The sequence below is a fragment of the Sapajus apella genome, unplaced genomic scaffold (genome assembly GCF_009761245.1).
Source record: "Sapajus apella isolate SASKATOON/1434 unplaced genomic scaffold, GSC_monkey_1.0 scaffold224, whole genome shotgun sequence".
NCBI lineage: Eukaryota > Metazoa > Chordata > Mammalia > Primates > Cebidae > Sapajus > Sapajus apella.
This window is the reverse complement of record NW_022437164.1, coordinates 654,637-672,340: the sequence shown is the minus strand read 5'-3', so window position 1 is coordinate 672,340 and position 17,704 is coordinate 654,637. Positions and strand designations below refer to the sequence as shown.

General features: G+C 50.7%; 1 protein-coding gene across 5 annotated transcripts in view; it reads right to left on the bottom strand.

Annotated features, from left to right (window-relative positions):
• The window catches only part of NLRP12 (NLR family pyrin domain containing 12), a 32,625-nt gene extending 15,259 nt beyond the window's left edge, over nucleotides 1–17,366 (bottom strand). For 3 of the 5 annotated variants that reach the window (XM_032271129.1, XM_032271128.1, XM_032271125.1), the window contains exons 1-4: nucleotides 16,855–17,366; nucleotides 7,917–7,997; nucleotides 5,244–6,945; nucleotides 2,439–2,609 (exon numbers count right to left, since the gene is read on the bottom strand). In XM_032271129.1, coding sequence (XP_032127020.1) covers nucleotides 2,439–2,609; nucleotides 5,244–6,945; nucleotides 7,917–7,997; nucleotides 16,855–17,146 — 2,246 coding nt within the window. In that variant the 5' untranslated portion in view covers nucleotides 17,147–17,366. The remainder of the gene's footprint in view (nucleotides 1–2,438; nucleotides 2,610–5,243; nucleotides 6,946–7,916; nucleotides 7,998–16,854) is intronic. The other 2 variants (XM_032271130.1, XM_032271126.1) reach the window with 2 other exon arrangements.
• Nucleotides 17,367–17,704: the final 338 nt, after the last annotated feature.

Genomic DNA, 17,704 nt, shown 5'->3' with positions numbered 1-17,704 from the left:
TTTTTTTTTTTTTTTGAGACGGAGTTTCGCTCTTGTTACCCAGGCTGGAGTGCAATGGCGCGATCTCGGCTCACCGCAACCTCCACCTCCTGGGCTCAGGCAATTCTCCTGCCTCAGCCTCCTGAGCAGCTGGGACTACAGGCACGCACCACCATGCCCAGCTAATTTTTTTTTTGTATTTTTAGTAGAGACGGGGTTTCACCACGTTGGCCAGGATGGTCTCGATCTCTTGACCTCGTGATCCACCCGCCTCGGCCTCCCAAAGTGCTGGGATTACAGGCTTGAGCCACCGCGCCCGGCCCTGATTTTTTTTAAGATGGGGTTTCTCCATTTTGGTCGCCCGGGTTTCACTCTTGTTACCCGGGCTGGAGTGCAATGGCGCGATCTCGGCTCACCGCAACCTCCGCCTCCTGGGTTCAGGCAATTCTCCTGCCTCAGCCTCCTGAGTAGCTGGGATTACAGGCACGCGCCACCATGCCCAGCTAATTTTTTGTATTTTTAGTAGAGACGGGGTTTCACCATGTTGACCAGGATGGTCTCGATCTCTTGACCTCGTGATCCACCCGCCTCAGCCTCCCAAAGTGCTGGGATTACAGGCTTGAGCCACTGCGCCCGGCCCTTCTTTTTTTTTTTAAGACGGGGTTTCACCATGTTGGTCAGGCTAGCCTTAAACTCCCGACCTCAGCTGATCTGCCCGCCTTGGCCTCCAAAGTGTTTGGATTACAGGAGTGAGCCACCACGCCCGGCCAAAAGAACTTCTTTTAGCTGAGAGTTCATTTTTAATTTATATATATATATATATTTTTTTTTTTTTTTGAGGCAGAGTCTTGCTCTGTCACCCATGCTGGAGTGCAGTGGTGCAATCTCGGCTCACTGCAACCTCCGTCTCCTGGGTTCAAGCAATTCTTCTGCCTCAGCCTCCTGAGTAGCGGCAATTACAGGATCCCAGCACTATGCCTGGCTAATTTTTATAAATTTTAGTAGAGACGGGCTTTCTCCATGTTGGCCAGACTGGTCTTGAACTCCTGGGCTCAAGTGATCCTCCTGCCTTGCCCTCCCAAAGTGACGGGATTACAGGTGTGAGCTATCATGCCTGGCCAATATATTTATTTCAAATCAACATGTTGTACATGATAAATTTTACCTGTCAAAAGCAACAAAAACAATATGAAGTGTGGTGATGCTTTGTAGTCAGAGAAATACATTCACAGAAGTTCCCCTTAAAGAAATTCAAGGCTATGTGTGGTGACTCAACCCTGTAATCCCAGCATTTTGGGAGGCGAACGTGGTGGATCACTTGAGGTCAGGAGTTTGAGACAACCTGACCAACATGTGAAACCCCATCTCTACTAAAAATAAATTGGCTGGGTGTGGTGATGCATGCCTGTAATCTCAGCTACTGGAGGAGGCTGAGGCAGCAGAATCACTTGAACCATGGAGGTGGAGGTTGCTGTGAGCCAAGATTGCATCACTGCACTCCAGCCCAGGTGACAGAGCGAGACTATCTCAAAAAATAAAAAACAGTTGGCTAGGCACCATGTCTCACACCTGTAATCTCAACAGTTAGGGAGGCTGAGGAGGGAGGATCACTTGAGGCCAGGAGTTCGAGACCAGCCTGGGCAACATGGTGAAACCCCGTCTCTCCAAAAAATACTAAAATTTTTTGGTTGTGGTTGCACGTGCTTGCCTCCCCATCTCCCCGTGAAGCTGAGACAAAAGGATCGCTCGAGTCCAGGAATTTGCAGCTGCAGTGAGTGAGTGACTGCCACTGCACTCTGGCCTGGGCGACAGAGCACATCTGTGTCTCAAAAATTAAAAAAAAAAAAAAGTAAAAGAATCTGGAGGCAGACACAGCAGGATGAGCAGGTGAAGACAGAAGGCAGTGATCTGTAGGCCTGGGAGAGGGGCCTCAGAAGAACCCAATCTGCCCACACCTTCACCTTGGACTTCCAGCACCCCCCGCCTTCCCACCTTGAGAAATACATTTATGTGGTCAAAGCCACCGTCTTTGGTGCTTTTTTTTTTTTTTAGACGGAGTCTCAATGTATCACCCAGACTGGAGTTTACTGACACGATCTCGGCTCACTGCAACCTCTGCCTCCCAGGTTCAAGTGATTCTCCCACCTCAGCCTCCCAAGTAGCTGGGATTACAGGTGTATGGTACCACACCCTGCTAATTTTTGTATTTTTTCATAGAGGTGGTGTTTTGCCATGTTGGCCAGGCTGGTCTTGAACTCCTGACCTCAGGTGATCCGCCGGCTGTGGCTTCCCAAAGTGCTGGGATTACAGGTGTGAGCCACCATGCCCTGCTTTGTGGCACTTTTTAATGGCTGCTCTAGCCAACGAATACACCATCCCATGATACAATGTTTGTGACCAAGCCCCATGAGAGCCCAAGGTGGGGACCACCAGAAAGTCCCAGACCAGCCCACACTCACCTCAGGTTCTGAAGTTTGCAGTTGTGGTGTCTGAGTCCTTGACAGAGCAGCTTCACCCCCCGGCTGCCCAGGGCATTTCGGTACAGAGCCAACTCAATCAGGTTCGGATTGGTGCAGAGGGCCGAGGCCAGATGTTCACTGTAGGCATCCAGCAGAAAGGTCCTCTCCGGTCTGCATGGAGGAAAGACAGGCCACTCTCTGGTGTTACTGGGTGCTTGTCAATATGGCCTTTTTATGTCACTTCACAGTTTATGAAGCATGCTATTTTTTTTGAGATGGAGTTTTGCTCTTGTTGCCCAGCCTGGAGTGAAATGGCACAATATCAGCTCACTGTAACCTCTGCCTCCCGGGTTCAAGCGATTCTCCTGCCTCAGCCTCCCAAGTATCTGGGATTATAGGCATGTGCCACCAGGCCTGGCTAATTTTGTATTTTGTTTTTAGATGGAGTTTTGCTCTTATTGCCCAGGCTGGAATGCAGTGGCGTGATAGCTCACTACAACCTCCACCTCCCGGGTTCAAGCATTTCTCCTGCCGCAGTCTCCCGAGTAGCTGGGATTACAGGCATGAGCCATCACACCTGGCTGTTTTTGTATTTTTAGTATAGATGGGGTTTCACCATGTTGGTCAGGCTGGTCTCGAACTCCCGACATCTGGTGATCCACACACCTCGGCCTTTCAAAGTGCTGGGATTACAGGCATGCACCACTACACCCAGCTAATTTTTGTATTGTTAGTAGAGACAGGGTTTCACCATGTTGGCCCAGCTGATCTTGAACTCCTGGACTCAGGTAATCTGCCTGCTTCGGCCTCCCAAAGTGCTGGGATTATAGGTGGCAGCCACTGTGCCTGGCCGAAGCATGCTATCTTTTATTTATTTATTTATTTATTTTTGCTGGGGCGGGGCAGGCGGAGCGGGGGGAGGGTCTTGCTCTGTTGTCTAGGCTGGAGTGCGTGGTGAGATCAAGGCTCACTACAGGCCTGACCTCCTAGGCTTAAGCAATTCTCCCAAGAAGCTGGGACTACAGGTGTGCGTCATCATGCCCAGCAATTTTTTTTAGAGGTTGGGGTCTCCTTATGTTGTCCAGGCTGCACCTGGCTCTATCTGAAACTCTGAATCATTAATTAGTTGGTTTACTTGTTTGCCTCTTTATTATCTGTCTCTGTTCTCATTAGGATGGGTGCTCTGTTGGGAGCAGTGGCTTATTCACACTGTTTTCTGTCTACACGAGATTTTTCGGTCCACAGATAAAAGGGACATAGAGCTGGGCGCAGTGGCTCTCACCTGTAATCTCAGCACTTTGAGAGGCCGAGATGTGTGGATCACTTGAGGTTACGGAGCTTGGTTACTCAGTCTCGAAGAAGGGGGCGAGGCAGATCACAAGGCCAGGAGATTGAGACCATTCTGGCTAATATGGTGAAACCCTCTCTCTACTAAAAATTCAAAAAAATTAGCCGGGTGTGGTGGCACGTGCCTGTAGTCCCAGCTACTTGTGAGGCTGAGGCAGGAGAATTGCTTGAACCCGGGAAGCGGAGGTTGCAGTGAGCCAAGATTGCGCCATTGGACTCCTCCCTGGGTGACAGTGAGAAAAAGGGACTTAGTAATGTTTGTTGAGTGAATAAATTCTCCTTGATATCGACATCAATTTAGCCCCAGGGGGTGGTGTTTAATCGCTACAGTGACAGTATTGATACTTGGGGCCAGAGGGAGTCTTCTGTGTATTGTAGGACATTGGCAGCACTCCCAGCCTTTATCCACTAGGTGTCAGTAGTGTTACTTGCTTCCCAGTTGTGACGACCAAAAATATGTCTCCAGATAACTGCCAAATATCAGAACAAAATCACCCCTAGTTGAGAGGCAGTGGTCAAGAGCATGAACCTCGAGACCAAGGTGGGCGGACCACGTAAGGTCAGGAATTCAAGACCAGCCTGACTAACATGGCGAAACCCTCTCCACTAAAATTACAAACATTATCCTGGCATGGTATGGTGGTTGGTGCCTGTAACCCCAGCTACTGGGGAGGCTGAGACAGGAGAATCGCTTGAACTAGGGAGGCAGAGGCTGTAGCAAGCCGAGATTATGCCACTGCACTCCAGCTTAGGAGACCAAGAGAGACTTCATTTCAAAAAGCAAAAAAAAAAAAAAAAAAAAAGCTGGACATGGTGACTCACGCCTGTAATCCCAGCACTTTGGGAGGCCCAGGCAGGCGGATCACCCGAGGTCGGGAGTTTGAGACCAGCCTGACCAACATAGAGAAACCCTGTGTCTACTAAAAATACAAAATTAGGCCGGGCGCAGTGGTTCATGCCTGTAATCCCAGCACTTTGGGAGGCCGAGGCGGGTGGATCACAAGGTCAAGAGATCGAGACCATCCTGGTTAACATGGTGAAACCCCGTCTCTACTAAAAATACAAAACATTAGCTGGGCATGGTGGCGCGTGCCTGTAATCCCAGCTACTCAGGAGGCTGAGGCAGGAGAATTGCCTGCACCCAGGAGGCAGAGATTGCGGTGAGCCGAGATCGCGCCATTGCACTCCAGCCTGGGTAACGAGCGAAAATCTGTCTCAAAAAAAATACAAAATTAGCTGGGAGTGTTGGTGCACGCCTGAAATTCCAGCTACTCCAGAGGCTGAGGCAGGAGAATCGCTTGAACCCGGGAGGCAGAGGCTGCAGTGAGCTGAGATTGTGCCATGGCACTCTAGCCTAGGAGACTGAGAGAGACTTCGTTTCAGAATGAAGGAGTCAATGAATGCATGCATGCATACATGCATGCATGCATGAACCTGAGCAGCCCCAGAGATACTTACAGCTGCACCAACAGCGTGTGGGTCCCTGCAGAGCACCTAGCCCGGTCTTCCCTGTCCGCGCTGTATGTGGCGCCATACAAGTGCAGCACCTGGGCGCTCCTGCAGTTCTTCAGGCAGAACGAGGAGACCATGTGCTCCATCATGGAGGCGATGTTGCTGACCACGATCACCTGGAAGTGGCTGAGGGCCTGCTGGATAAACTCCTCCTCCTGGATCTCGTACAGGCAGCTGAAGAACTCCAGGGAGCCCTGCTGCAGGGTGGAGCCGGTGCTCTGCGCTTTGCTCTGGATCCACTGCAACAGCTGCGTCTTGATGTGCGGCGAGACCTTCCAGCAGAGACCCTTCTCCAGGTGGCTCCTGGTCTCCTCGTTCAGCAGCCCGAAGAGGAAGCGGATGGTGAGTGCCAGGAAGCTCCTTTCTGAAAACTCGTACTCGGCCAACAGCCTGTTCACGTCCTGCTCTGGGCCTGCCGCACGCTCGCCCTCGTCCAGGAGATAGTACATAGCTGCGAAGAATTCCTGGAAGCTCAGGTGGATGAAGCTGTAGTACCTCTCACAGTTGATGTCCTTCTGGAAGATGTTCATGTTGAGGAAGGCGGACACGTCTGCCCCGTCCAGGCCATGCCTGCGGAGGTCCTGCTCCTCAAACAGGATTTTCTGATTCCAGAGCCCGTCTGCCGCCAGGGAGCACAACCCTCTCTGGTTGGGTGGGGGCTGGAGGTGCGGGGTCCCGGGCTTGGGTTGCATCAGACTCAGCAGGTAGAGCATGTACACCGCAGTGGTGGTCCTGGATGTCTGTCTCAGCAGCCCCCCACTCTCCAGCTGCTGCTGGAGGCAGGTGCAGACCACCCAGCACACCAGGGGCACGAAGCACATGGTGAAGAGAGGCTCGTTGTCCTTCACGTAGTTGAAGACGTGGCCTGCCTGCTCTGCATTTTGAAAATACTTGTAGAAGTACTCCTTCCTCTCGGCCTCCGAGAAGCCCAGGATCTCCACGTGCCTGGGGTGCTCCAGCAGACGGTGGAGCTTCTCCAACGCTGTGGGCCTCGTGGTGATGAGCAGAGATAGCTCAGAGAGGAGCTTCTTCCGAATTAAGCTGCTAAGGAGCAGCTCCGTGGGCCGTTTCTCCTCCCAGCAGAGGCACCAGGGTCCCTGAGGATCGTGGAAAGAGGGCTTGAGCTCATCGAAGCCGTCGATGATGAAAAGGAGACGCTCGGGAACGCGCACTAGCTCCCGCAGAGGCGCGCTGGGCTCCGGCCAGCAGCTGGAGATGAGGTCTCGCATGCTGCGTTCCGCGGCACTCTGGTTCAGCTCCCTGCAGTTGATGTAGAAGAGATAATCAAACCTGCCTTGGAAGAGCTTCCCGTCCGCCCAGTCCAGCATCACCTTGTGAGCCAGCATGGACTTGCCTATCCCCGCCGCCCCTTGCATGACCACGGTGCGCGGTGGCTCGGGGCGCTCCTCGTCTGGCTCAAAGAGGGTTTCTATCTTGATGGGGCTGGTCTGGTGTCCCACGGTCCTCGCGTGTTCCCGGCCCGTGTCCAGAAGCTGCTGCTGGGCCCGCATGGGGTTTGAGTGCTCCTTCACCAGCAGGAGCCGAGTGTACCGGTGGCTGAGGTTGACACATTCCCCTAGGCGCGCATTGCGGTCTTCCATGAGCCGGAATTTCCTGCGGACGTAATCCCTGTAGGTTTCCTGGGGATCTAGGGGAGAGGAAGGAAGGTTTTGTGGAATACTCATCAGCAACCTCTAATGAGTTCATGAGGAAAAGTACTCCTCGTCTGGGTCAAAGAGGGCATGTGCCTGTAGTCCCAGTTACTTGGGAGGCTGAGATGGGAGAATTGCTTGAATCCAGGAGGTGGAGGTTGCAGTGAACTGAGATCACTCCAGCCTGGGCAACAGAGCAAGACTCCTCAAAAAAAACCATGGCCTAGCACCCACTTGCTCCCCAATATCCTTGAGACAGTTTTCAAAAAGGAACCTGAGAACCTTCGTCCTTCTTTGTAAAGATCTTCCCTTTTCACCCCGCATGGTGACTCAGGCCTGTAATCCCAGCACTTTTGGAGGCCAAGGTTGAGCAGATCACCTAAGGTCAGGAGTTCGAGACCAGCCTGCCCAACACGGCGAAACCCCATCTCTACTAAAAATACAAAAGTTAGTTGGGCATGGTGGTGTGCTTCTGTAGCCCCAGCTACTCGGAGACTGAGGCAGAAGAATCACTTGAACCCAGGAGGTGGAGGATGCAGTGAGCTGAGGTCAAGCCACTGCTTTCCAACCTGGGCGATAAGAGCAAAAACTCTGTCCCAAAAAGTAAAATTAGGCCAGATGTGGTGGCTCACACCTGTAATCCCAGCACTTTGGGAGACCGAGGCTGGGGGATCACGGGGGTGAAACCCATCTCTACTAATAAAAAATTAGCCGGGCATGGTGGTGAGTGCCTGTAATCCCAACTACTTGGGAAACCGAGGCAGGAGAATTGCTTGAACCGGGAGGCGGAGGTTGCAGTGACCTGAGATCAGCCCACCACACTCCAGCCTAGGCGACAGCATGAGACTCTGTTGCAGAAAAAATAAATCGTGCCATCTGCGCTTGGCCTAGGCTCCATTGGGTCATCAGCTTTGTGTAGATTACACATGTAGATTACATACATGTAGGTACCTGGCTTGAGGCTCACCTTTCTTTGGAGTGGCAGGAGAGACTTCCAGAAGGCATGTTGACTGGTTCCCAAGTGAGGATGGGCCACCAGGTGGGGTATCTGAGAGAGAAATTGTAGAGGATCAGCTGGCATGCATCTGGCTAGGAGCACTGTGGTATTAGCCTCGATCACATTAAAATGCCTCCATAACCCCCTATTCACCCACGCCCCGGAATGTTCAGTAGCCACTGCACAGGCCATGTGTGGGGAACAGCTCACCCCTTGTTCCCTGTAGCCCACCCTCCTTCCTGGGTGCCCCTCATGGTCATTGGCACCTCCATCCATCCAATCAGTCTTTTTTTTTTTTTTTTTTTTTTTTTGAGATGGAGTTTCACTCTTGTTACCCAGGCTGGAGTGTAATGGCGCGATCTCGGCTCACCGCAACCTCCGCCTCCTGGGTTCAGGCAATTCTCCTGCCTCAACCTCCTGAGTAGCTAGGATTACAGGCACGTGCCACCATGCCCAGCTAATGTTTTGTATTTTTAGTAGAGACGGGGTTTCACCATGTTGACCAGGATGGTCTTGATCTCTTGACCTCGTGATCCACCCGCCTCGGCCTCCCAAAGTGCTGGGATTACAGGCTTGAGCCACCGCGCCCGGCCTCTTTTTTTTTTTTTGAGAGTGAGTCTCACTCTGTCACCCAGGATGAAGCACAGAGGTGTGATCTTGGCTCACTGCAACCTCCACCTCGCAGGTTCAGTGATTCTTTTGCCCCAGCCTCCCAAGCAGCTGGGATTACAGGCGCACAGCTAATTTTTGTATTGGCTGGTCTCGGACTCCTGACCTCGTGATCCGCCCACCTCGGCCTCCCAAAGTGCTGGGGTAACAGGCGCGTCCGGCCCCAATCAGTCTTTTTGACGGAAGTTCTGACTCAGTCCAGACTCCTCTCTCATCAGCTCTCGGCTACTTCTCATCCAGCTTCTTTTCTTTGCCCTGTCACCCAGGCTGGAATGTAGTGGTACAGTATACAATACCTTGGCCCACAACAACAGCCATCTCCCAGGTTCAAGCGATTCTCCTGCCTCAGTCTCCCAAGTGGCTAGGATTACAGGCCTGTGCCACCACACCCGGCTAATTTTTGTATTTTTAGTAGAGACGTTGTTTTACCATGTTGGCCAGGCTAGTCTTGAACCCCACCTTGGCCTCGTAAAGTGCTGAGATTATAGGCCTGAGCCACCAGGCCCGGCCCATCAGCCATTTAAAAATACACATACATTGGGCACCAACATTACCCAGCCATTGTTCTAGTCACTGGGTACATAGCAATAAACAAGACATGAGGTTCCTACTTCAGGGACCTTATATTCTAATGGTGCAGGGAGCTCAGCACATCAAAAATAAACACTTTGTCGGTGGTGGCTCATACCTGTAATCCCAGTACTTTGGGAGGTCAAGGCAGGCAGATCACGAGGTCAGCAGTTCAAGACCAGCCTGACCAATATGATGAAACCCCCCTCTCTACCACAAATACAAAAATGCTGGGCAAAGTGGCTCACACCTGTAATCCCAGCACTTTGGGAGGTCAAGGCGAGTGAATCACCTGTCAGGAGTTCGAGACCAGACTGGCCAACATGGTGACACCCCATCTCTACTAAAAATACAAACATTAGCCAGGCATAGTGGCATGTTCCTGTAATCCCAGCTACTGGAATGCTTAGCAGGAAGATTGCTTGAACCTGGCAGGCAGAGGTTGCAGTGAGCCGAGATTGTGCCATTGCACTCCAGCCTGGGTGACTGAGACTCCATCTCAAAAAAAGAAAAAATTCTTGCCAGGCCTGGTGCCTTGCACCTATAATCTCAGCACTTAGGGAAACTGAGGCAGGAAGATTGCTTGAGTTCAGTAGTTCAAGGCCAGGGTGGGCAAGATGATGAGACCCCAACTCTCCCAAAAAAATTAGGCTGGATGCAGTGGCCCATGCCTTTAATCCTAGCACTCTGGGAGGCCAAAGTGGGCAAATCACTTGAGGCCAGAAGTTCAAGACCAGCCTAGTCAACATGGCGAAACCCTGTCTCTACTAAAGATAAAAAAAATTAGCTGGGTGTCATGGTGCCTGCCTATAATCCCAGCTACTTAGGAGGCTGAGGCAGGAGAATTGCTTGAACCCAGGATGGGGGCGGGGGTTGCAGTGAGCTGAGATTGTGCCTCTGCACTCCAGCCTGGGTGACAGAGTAAGACACCATCTCAAAAAAAAAAAAAAAAGAAAAATAAGAAGGGGTGGTGGTGGTGTTGTACACCTGTAGTCCTGGCAGGAGGCCGAGGCAGGAGGATTGCTTGAGCCCAGGAATTCAAGGCTGTAGTCCTGAGCTATGATCACAGCCTTGCAGTCTAGCCTGGGCAACAGCAAAACTCGGTCTCTTAAAAAGATTTTTTTTTTTTTTTAAATCAGAGTCTCACTCTGTACCCCAGGCTGGAGTGCATTGGCTTGATCTTGGCTCACTGCAACCTCCACCTCCTGGGTCCCAGTTCAAGCAATTCTCTTGCCTCAGCCTCCCAAGTAGCTGGGATTATAGGCATGTGCCACCATTCCCAACTAATTTTTCTATTTTTAGTAAAGATGAGTTTTCACCACGTTGGCCAGGCTGGTCTTGAACTCCTAACCTCAGCCTCTCAAAGTGTTGGGATAACAGGCATGAGCCACTGGACCCAACAGAAAAATATTTTTTATTTTTATTTTTTGGTAGAGATTAGGTCACAGTATGTTACCCAGGCTGGTCTGGAACTCCTGGCCTCAAAGATTCCTCTGAACTTGGCCTCTCAAAGTCTTGGAAATACATGTGTAAGCCATTGTGCCCAAGCCAAAAAAGGTTTTTGTCTGGATATATCATAAGATTCTACTTGTCAGTCCTTCCTTGGCATCTTTGGTCCTGAGAAGACCCCTGAAGTCCTAAGTGTGAGTGCCAATGCTCTCACCTGATACGCTGCCCGCCCAGTGGGAAAGGCTCCCCACCTGGCTAGTTCTCCTGTCAGCTGACCCAGCCGCACCCCGTCTGGTACTCACTCTGACAAGTTTTCACTGCCCTGCTGGTTGCTAGTCCGTGAAATGATTCACGAAAGCAAAGCACATCCTCTTGCCAGAGCCAGGAAGCACCCTCATTACTACCCAGCCCACCTCCCACAGCCCTCTAGCTTCATGCTGTTCCCATCTGCAATTCCTGTGCCACCCTCCTGGCATATGAGACACCTTCCCTGTGAGTCTGTGCAACTAATAAACTGTTGTCTTTCATCTGCTCAGTGCTGGCTCTGGTATGTTCAGTCATCTCACGCTATTTTATTACTTATTTTTATTTAGAGACATAGTCTCACTCTGTCTCCCAGGCTGGAGTGCAGTGGCACGATCTCAGCTCACTAAAACCTCCACCTCTTGGGTTCAAGCGATTCCCCTGTCTCATCCTCCTGAGTATCTGAGATTACAGGCACCTGTCACCACAACTGGCTAAGTTTTTTAGTAGACAGGATTTCACCATGTTGGCCATGCTGGTCTCGAACTCCTCACATCAGGCAATCCGCCATCCTTGGCCTCGCAGTGCTGGGAATACAGGGGTGAGCCACTGCTCTGGGTCTAAGTTTTTTTTTTAAAGGTAATCCTTGAAAATTGCAGCTGAGGCTGGGAGCGGTGGCTCACACCTGTAATCCCAGCACTTTGGGAGGCCGAGATGGGTGGATCACGAGGTCAGGAGATCGAGACCAACCTGGCCAACATGGTGAAACCCGGTCTCTGCTAGAAAGCTACAAAAATTAGCTGGGTGTGGTGGCGCATGCCTGTAATCCCAGGTACTCAGGAGGCTGAGGCAGAAGAATTGCTTGAACCCAGGAGGTGGAGATTGCAATGAGCCGAGATCATGCCATTGCACTCCAGCCTGGGCAACAAGAGTGAAACTCCATCTCCCAAAAAGAAAATTGCAGCTGAGACAGGCCTCAGAGATGTTCTCCCTCAGTGTTTCCTAAACATGCTGTGAGAACCACCCACATCCAAATGCAGGTTCCTGGTGCCCCAGACCTGCTGGATCAGAATCTGTAGGGTTGGGGGGTTCTTGGGTTCCCCATTCTCCACAACGGTCTCGAGAGACTCTTACCCATAGTAACATGAGAACTGCTGGTCTCCTCTGATGCCCTTTGTTTTACAGATGGAGACGGAAGCCCAGAGGGGTACATCAATCCTCTGGCATCACACAGACAGAAAGAGCAAAGCTTGGCTAGGTGTGGTGGCTCACACCTGTAATCCCAGCACTTTGGGAGGCCAAGTCAGGCAGATCACAAGGTCAAGAGATTGAGGCCATCCTGGCCAACATGGTGAAACCCCACCTCTGCTACAAATACAAAAATTAGCTGAGCATGGTGGCGTGTGCCTGTAGTCCCAGGAGGGAGGCTGAGGCAAGAGAATTGCTTGAACCCGGGAGGCAGAGGTTGCAGTGGGCCGAGATCACACCACTGTACTCCAGCCTGGGTGACAAGAGCAAAACTCGATCTCAAAAAAAAGAAAAAAAATAGCAAAGCTAGACATCTGCCTCCCTGGGAACACTGAGCTGTGAGCTGCCTCTCAGTACAGTAAACAGATGCTGTCCAGAGAAAAATGCTCACCCGCTTACCAAATTGTTATGCATTGTCCATGCTGGGAGAGATTGAGGCGGAAGAGGGAAAGAAGTGGGACTTTACTTTTTATTCTATATTTGTACATTGTTTCCATTTCATAAAATAACTGTGTGACACTTATATTTAGATATGATTATGCAAAATGACAAGTAAGTACATTGATACTCTTTTTTTTTTTTTTTTTGAGAAAGAGTCTTGCTTTGTTACCCAGGCTGGAGTGCAGTGGCGCAATCTTGGCTCACTGCAACCTCCGCCTCCTGAGTTCAAGCCATTCTCCTGCCTCAGCCTCCTGAGTAGCTGGGACTACAGGCGCCCGCCACCACGCCTGGCTAATTTTTGTATGTTTAGTAGAGACAGGGTTTCATCATATTGGCCAAGCTGGTCTTGAACTCCTGACCTTGTGATCCACCGGCCTCAGGCTCTGAAAGTGCTGGAATTACAGACGTGAGCCACTGTGCCTGGGTGATACTTTTTTCCTACTTTGTTGCTGATACCACTTCAATTTTCCTGTCTGTATCTAAGTAAAGAAGTGGCCCAGCCTCATAACCCCCATGCACAGGGCACCTCCAAAAGATCTAATAAAGACAAGGGAGAAAAAGCTGTATGAGATGAAGTCTGAGGAGGACATAAGAGGTTTATCTGTTCCCATCACACAACACTGGCTGCAAAGAGCCTAGTGTTCAATTTCATCCAGGCACAGTGGCTCACGCCTGTAATCCCAACACTTTGGGAGGCCAAGGCGGGTGGATCACCTGAATCCAGGAGTTCGAGACCACCCTGGCCAACATAGTGAAACCCCATCTCTACTAAAAAATGTAAAAATTAGCTGGGCGTGGTAGGGCGTGCCTGTAATACCAGCTACCCTGGAGGACAATTCCTTGAACCCAGGAGGTGGAGGTTGCAGTGAACCAAGATCATGTCATTTGCATTCCAGCCTGCGCAATAAGAGCAAAACTCCATCTCAAAAAGTAAATAAAATGAAAATACAAAAATTAGCCGGGTGTGGTGGTATACGTTTGTAATTCCAGTTACTTGGGAAGCTGAGGCAGGAGAATCGCCTGAACCTACGAGGCAGAGGTTGCAGTGAGCTGAGATCACACCACTGCACTCCAGCCTGGGTGACAGAGCAACACTCCATCTCAAAAAAAACCAAAAAACAAAAAACAAAACCAAAACTACAAATTACCAGCTGCTTGACTTGTAATTTTGGTAGCTTGAAATTAGCCGTGCTGAAATGATTTACACCCAGAAATTTAAAATGCTGGCCAGGCTCAGTGGCTCCTGCCTGTAATCTCAGCACTTTGGGAGGCTGAGGCAGGTGGATCACCTGAGGTCAGGAGTTGGAGACCAGCCTGGACAACATGGTGAAACCCCATCTCTACTAAAAATACAAAAATTAGCTGGGTGTGGTGATGCCCGCCTGTAATCTCAGCTACTAGGGAGGTTGAGGCAGGAGAATTGCTTGAACCTGGGAGAAGGAGGTTGCAGTGAGCCTAGATCTCACCAATGCACTCCAGCCTGGGTGACAAGAGCAAAACTTCATCTCAGGAAAAAAAAAAAAAAAGGCCGGGTGCAATGGCTGACACCTATAATCCCAGCACTTTGGGAGGCCAAGGTGAACGGATCACAAGGTCAGGAGCTCGAGATCAGCCTGGCCAATATGGCGAAGCCCAGGCTCTTTAAAAAAAAAAAAAAAGGAAATAAATGCTACCAACAAGTGCCTTTGCTTTTTCAGAGTCATTAAAGACTGTTTTTTTCAGAGATGTTTAACATTTCCCAGCACACAACTACGATCACATCTCATTAACCATGAGTCACTAAGCTTCGAAGAAGTGGCTGTGTATAGCCAGTTATTGGCAGGGCTTGCTTATTCATTCTGCAAATGTTCATCAAGGTTTACTCTGTTCCTAGCCCTAGCCAGACACTGGAATCACAGAGAACCACACAGGTGAGTCAAGATTCTCTCTCTCTGCCTTTGAGGGGGTCTGTGTTTCAATAGATAAACCAGGTGAGAAATGACACTAAAAACCACAGCTCAAGCCAGGCACGGTGGCTCACCCCTCTAATCCCAGTACTTTGGGAGGCCGAGGCAGGCAGATCATTTGAGGTCAGGAGCTGGCCGACATGGTGAAATCCTGTCTCTACTAAAAATACAAAAATTAGCCAGGCGTGGTGGTGTACGCCTATAGTTCCAGCTACTTGGGAGGCAGAGGCAGGAGAATTGCTGGAACCCAGGAGGTGGAGGTTGCAGTGAGCTGAGATCGTGTCACTGCACTCCAGCCTGGTGACAGAGGGAGACTCTATAAAAAAAAAGGGGAAGGGTGCAGTGGGGATGTTGGGGAGGGATAACATTGGGAGAAATGCTTGATGTAGGTGACGGGGGTGGGGGATAGGGGTGAGGGATGGAGGCAGCAGACCGCCACGGCATGTGTGTACCTATGCAACAATCCTGCAAGATCTGCACATGTACTCCAGAACTTCAAGTACAACTTAAAAGAAAAGGAGAGAAGGTAGTGCCTTCAAGGTTTCAGTAAGTAAACAAGTAATAGTTTTCCAGGCAAAGAAGATGGAGAAGGAGGAAGACAGTGTGAACAAAGACCAAAGGGGTGAAATTAGAATTCCGTACACAGACATAAAAGCAACCAAATCGTGTCCTTTGCAGGAACATGGATGCAGCTGGAGGCCATTATCCCAAGCAAACTCATGCAGGAATAGAACAGCAAAGACTGCATGTTCTCACTGATAAGTAGAAGTTGAACATTGGGTTCTCCTGGACATAAAGATGGGAACACTAGGCACTGAGGACTCATCGTCCGGGGAGCTTGGAAAACTCACTGCTGACTACTATGTTGAAGTGCCTGGGTGATAGGATCAATCTTGCCCCAAACCTAAGCATCACTCAATATACCCATGTAACACACCTGCATATGTACGTCTTGAATCTAAAATAAAAGTTGAAATTAGCCGGGCATAGTGGCTCGTGCCTCTTATCCAAGTACTTAGGAGGACTGAGGCAGTGGATCACCTGGGGTCAGGCATTTGAGACCATCCTGGCCAACATGGTGAAACCTCGTCTCTACTAAAAATACAAAAATTAGCCAAGTGTGGTGATGGGTGCCTGTAGTTCCAGCTACTCAGGAGGCTGAGGCAGGAGAATCAATTGAACCTGGGGGTTAGAGGTCACAGTGAGACGAGATCAGGCCACTGCACTCCAGCCTGGGCAACAGAGCAAGACTGCATTTCAAAAAAAAAAAACAAAGTTGAAATTCTATCTATGTAACTATTTATTTATCTGTCTGTCTGTCTATCTATAAATTAGAATTCCAGGTCTCCAGGCTCAGTGATTAGTATGAAAGAAAAGGGAATTGGTGGTCAGGCAGTGGTCATTCATGTCTGTGGTCCCAGCACTTTGGGAGGTGAAGGTAAAAGCTCTCCTGAGCCCAGGAGTTCAAGACCGGCCTGGGCAATGTGAGGATACGTCATCTCTTTTTAAAATATTTTTTGACATGGGGTCTCACTCTGTTGCTCATGCTGGAGTACAGTGATGTGATCTCAGCTTACTGCAATCGCCACCTCCCAGGTTCAAGCGCTTCTGGTGCCTCAACCTCCCAAGTAGCTGGGACTACAGGCATGTACCACCACACCTGGCTAATTTTTTTTTTTTTTTTTTTTGAGATGGAGTCTCACTCCCGTCATGCAGGCTGGAGTGCGGTGGCGTGATCTCGGCTCACTGCAACCTCCACCTCCTGGGTTTAAGCGATTCTCCTCCCTCAGCCTCCCAAGCAGTGGGGATTACAGGCTTGCACCACCATGCCTGGCTAATTTTTGTATTTTTGATAGAGATGGGGTTTTGCCATGTTGGCCAGGCTAGTTTTGAACTCCTGACCTCAGGTGATCCACCCGTCTCGGCCTCCCAAAGTGCTAGGATTATAGGTGTGAGCCACATCGCCTGGCCTTTTTGCATTTTTAGGAGAGACAGTTTTTGCTGTGTTGGCCAGGTTGGTCTCAAACTCCAGAAGGTCTTGCTCTGTCATCCAGGCTGGGGTACAGGGGCAGGATCATCGCTCACTGCAGTCTAGACCTTTTGCTCTCAAGTGACCCTCCCACCGCAACCTCCTGAGAAGCTGGGATCACAGGTAGGTATCACCACACCAGGTCAATTTTATTTTTTATAGAGACAGAGTCTCACTATGTTGTCCAGGCTGGTCTTGAACTCCCTACCGCAAGCCATCTGCCCTCTCCAGCCTCCCAAAGTGCTGGGATTACAGGTGTGAGCCACCGTGCCTGGCTGGGGTCCTAGCCTTGCCTCTCCCACCACCTCCTTACCCCTCACCAGGTCCTCTCTCTGTCCTCTCTCCCACAGGTCCCTCCTGTTCATCCACTCAAAGATGCTGAGAGCCAGCCTCCAGGCCTCCGCTGTCCCGAAGTGGGTGATGAGCAGCTGGGCCATTTCCAGGGGACCCGCGGTCTCCATGCGTCCCCAGGGGATCCTGCCGCCTTCTCCCAGCTCTGTCGCAGTCCCCAGGTAGAACTTGAACTTCTTCAGCTCCACAGCCTCAAGTTCTTCCAAGTAGGTGGACAGGCGACAGAGGCCGTCCCTGCCTGCGGTGCGTAGCATGGGGTTGCCGTGAGCCCCAGAGGAGAGGAGCTGGAGGTGGAGATGTTCCTAGGCATGGGACACAGGGCAACTCCAGTGCTTCTCCCACAGCATCATTTTCAGGGGGAGGCTGTGCCAGTGGCTGGAGGATCGAGACGGGGAGGAGAGACCTCTTGCTGAAATAGTGCTTCCTTACCTTTCAGTTCCCTCCTGCCCTGCCCGGCTCACCAATGGGTGTTCTCGTTGAAGAAGAGGAAGTCAGGGGGGTGACGAAATCCTAGGTGCCATCCGGCTGATGAAAAAGGTTCTCACTTCTGCTGTCTCTTCCCGGCAATCTAGACAAAACAGTCACTCTCTTTCCGCCGTCCTCTTGTTTTCCTTGTTTTACGAGTGTGTGTGTGTGTGTGTGTGTGTGTGTGTGACCTTGTGGTCGAGTGTATTATCAAAACTGTGACTGCGCCTCTTCCATGGAGATTTTTTTTTTTTGAGTTAGAGTCTCGCTCTGTGTCCCAGGCTGGAGGGTAGTGGCACGATCTCTGCTCACTGCAACCTCCGCCTCCCAGGTTCAAGCGATACTCC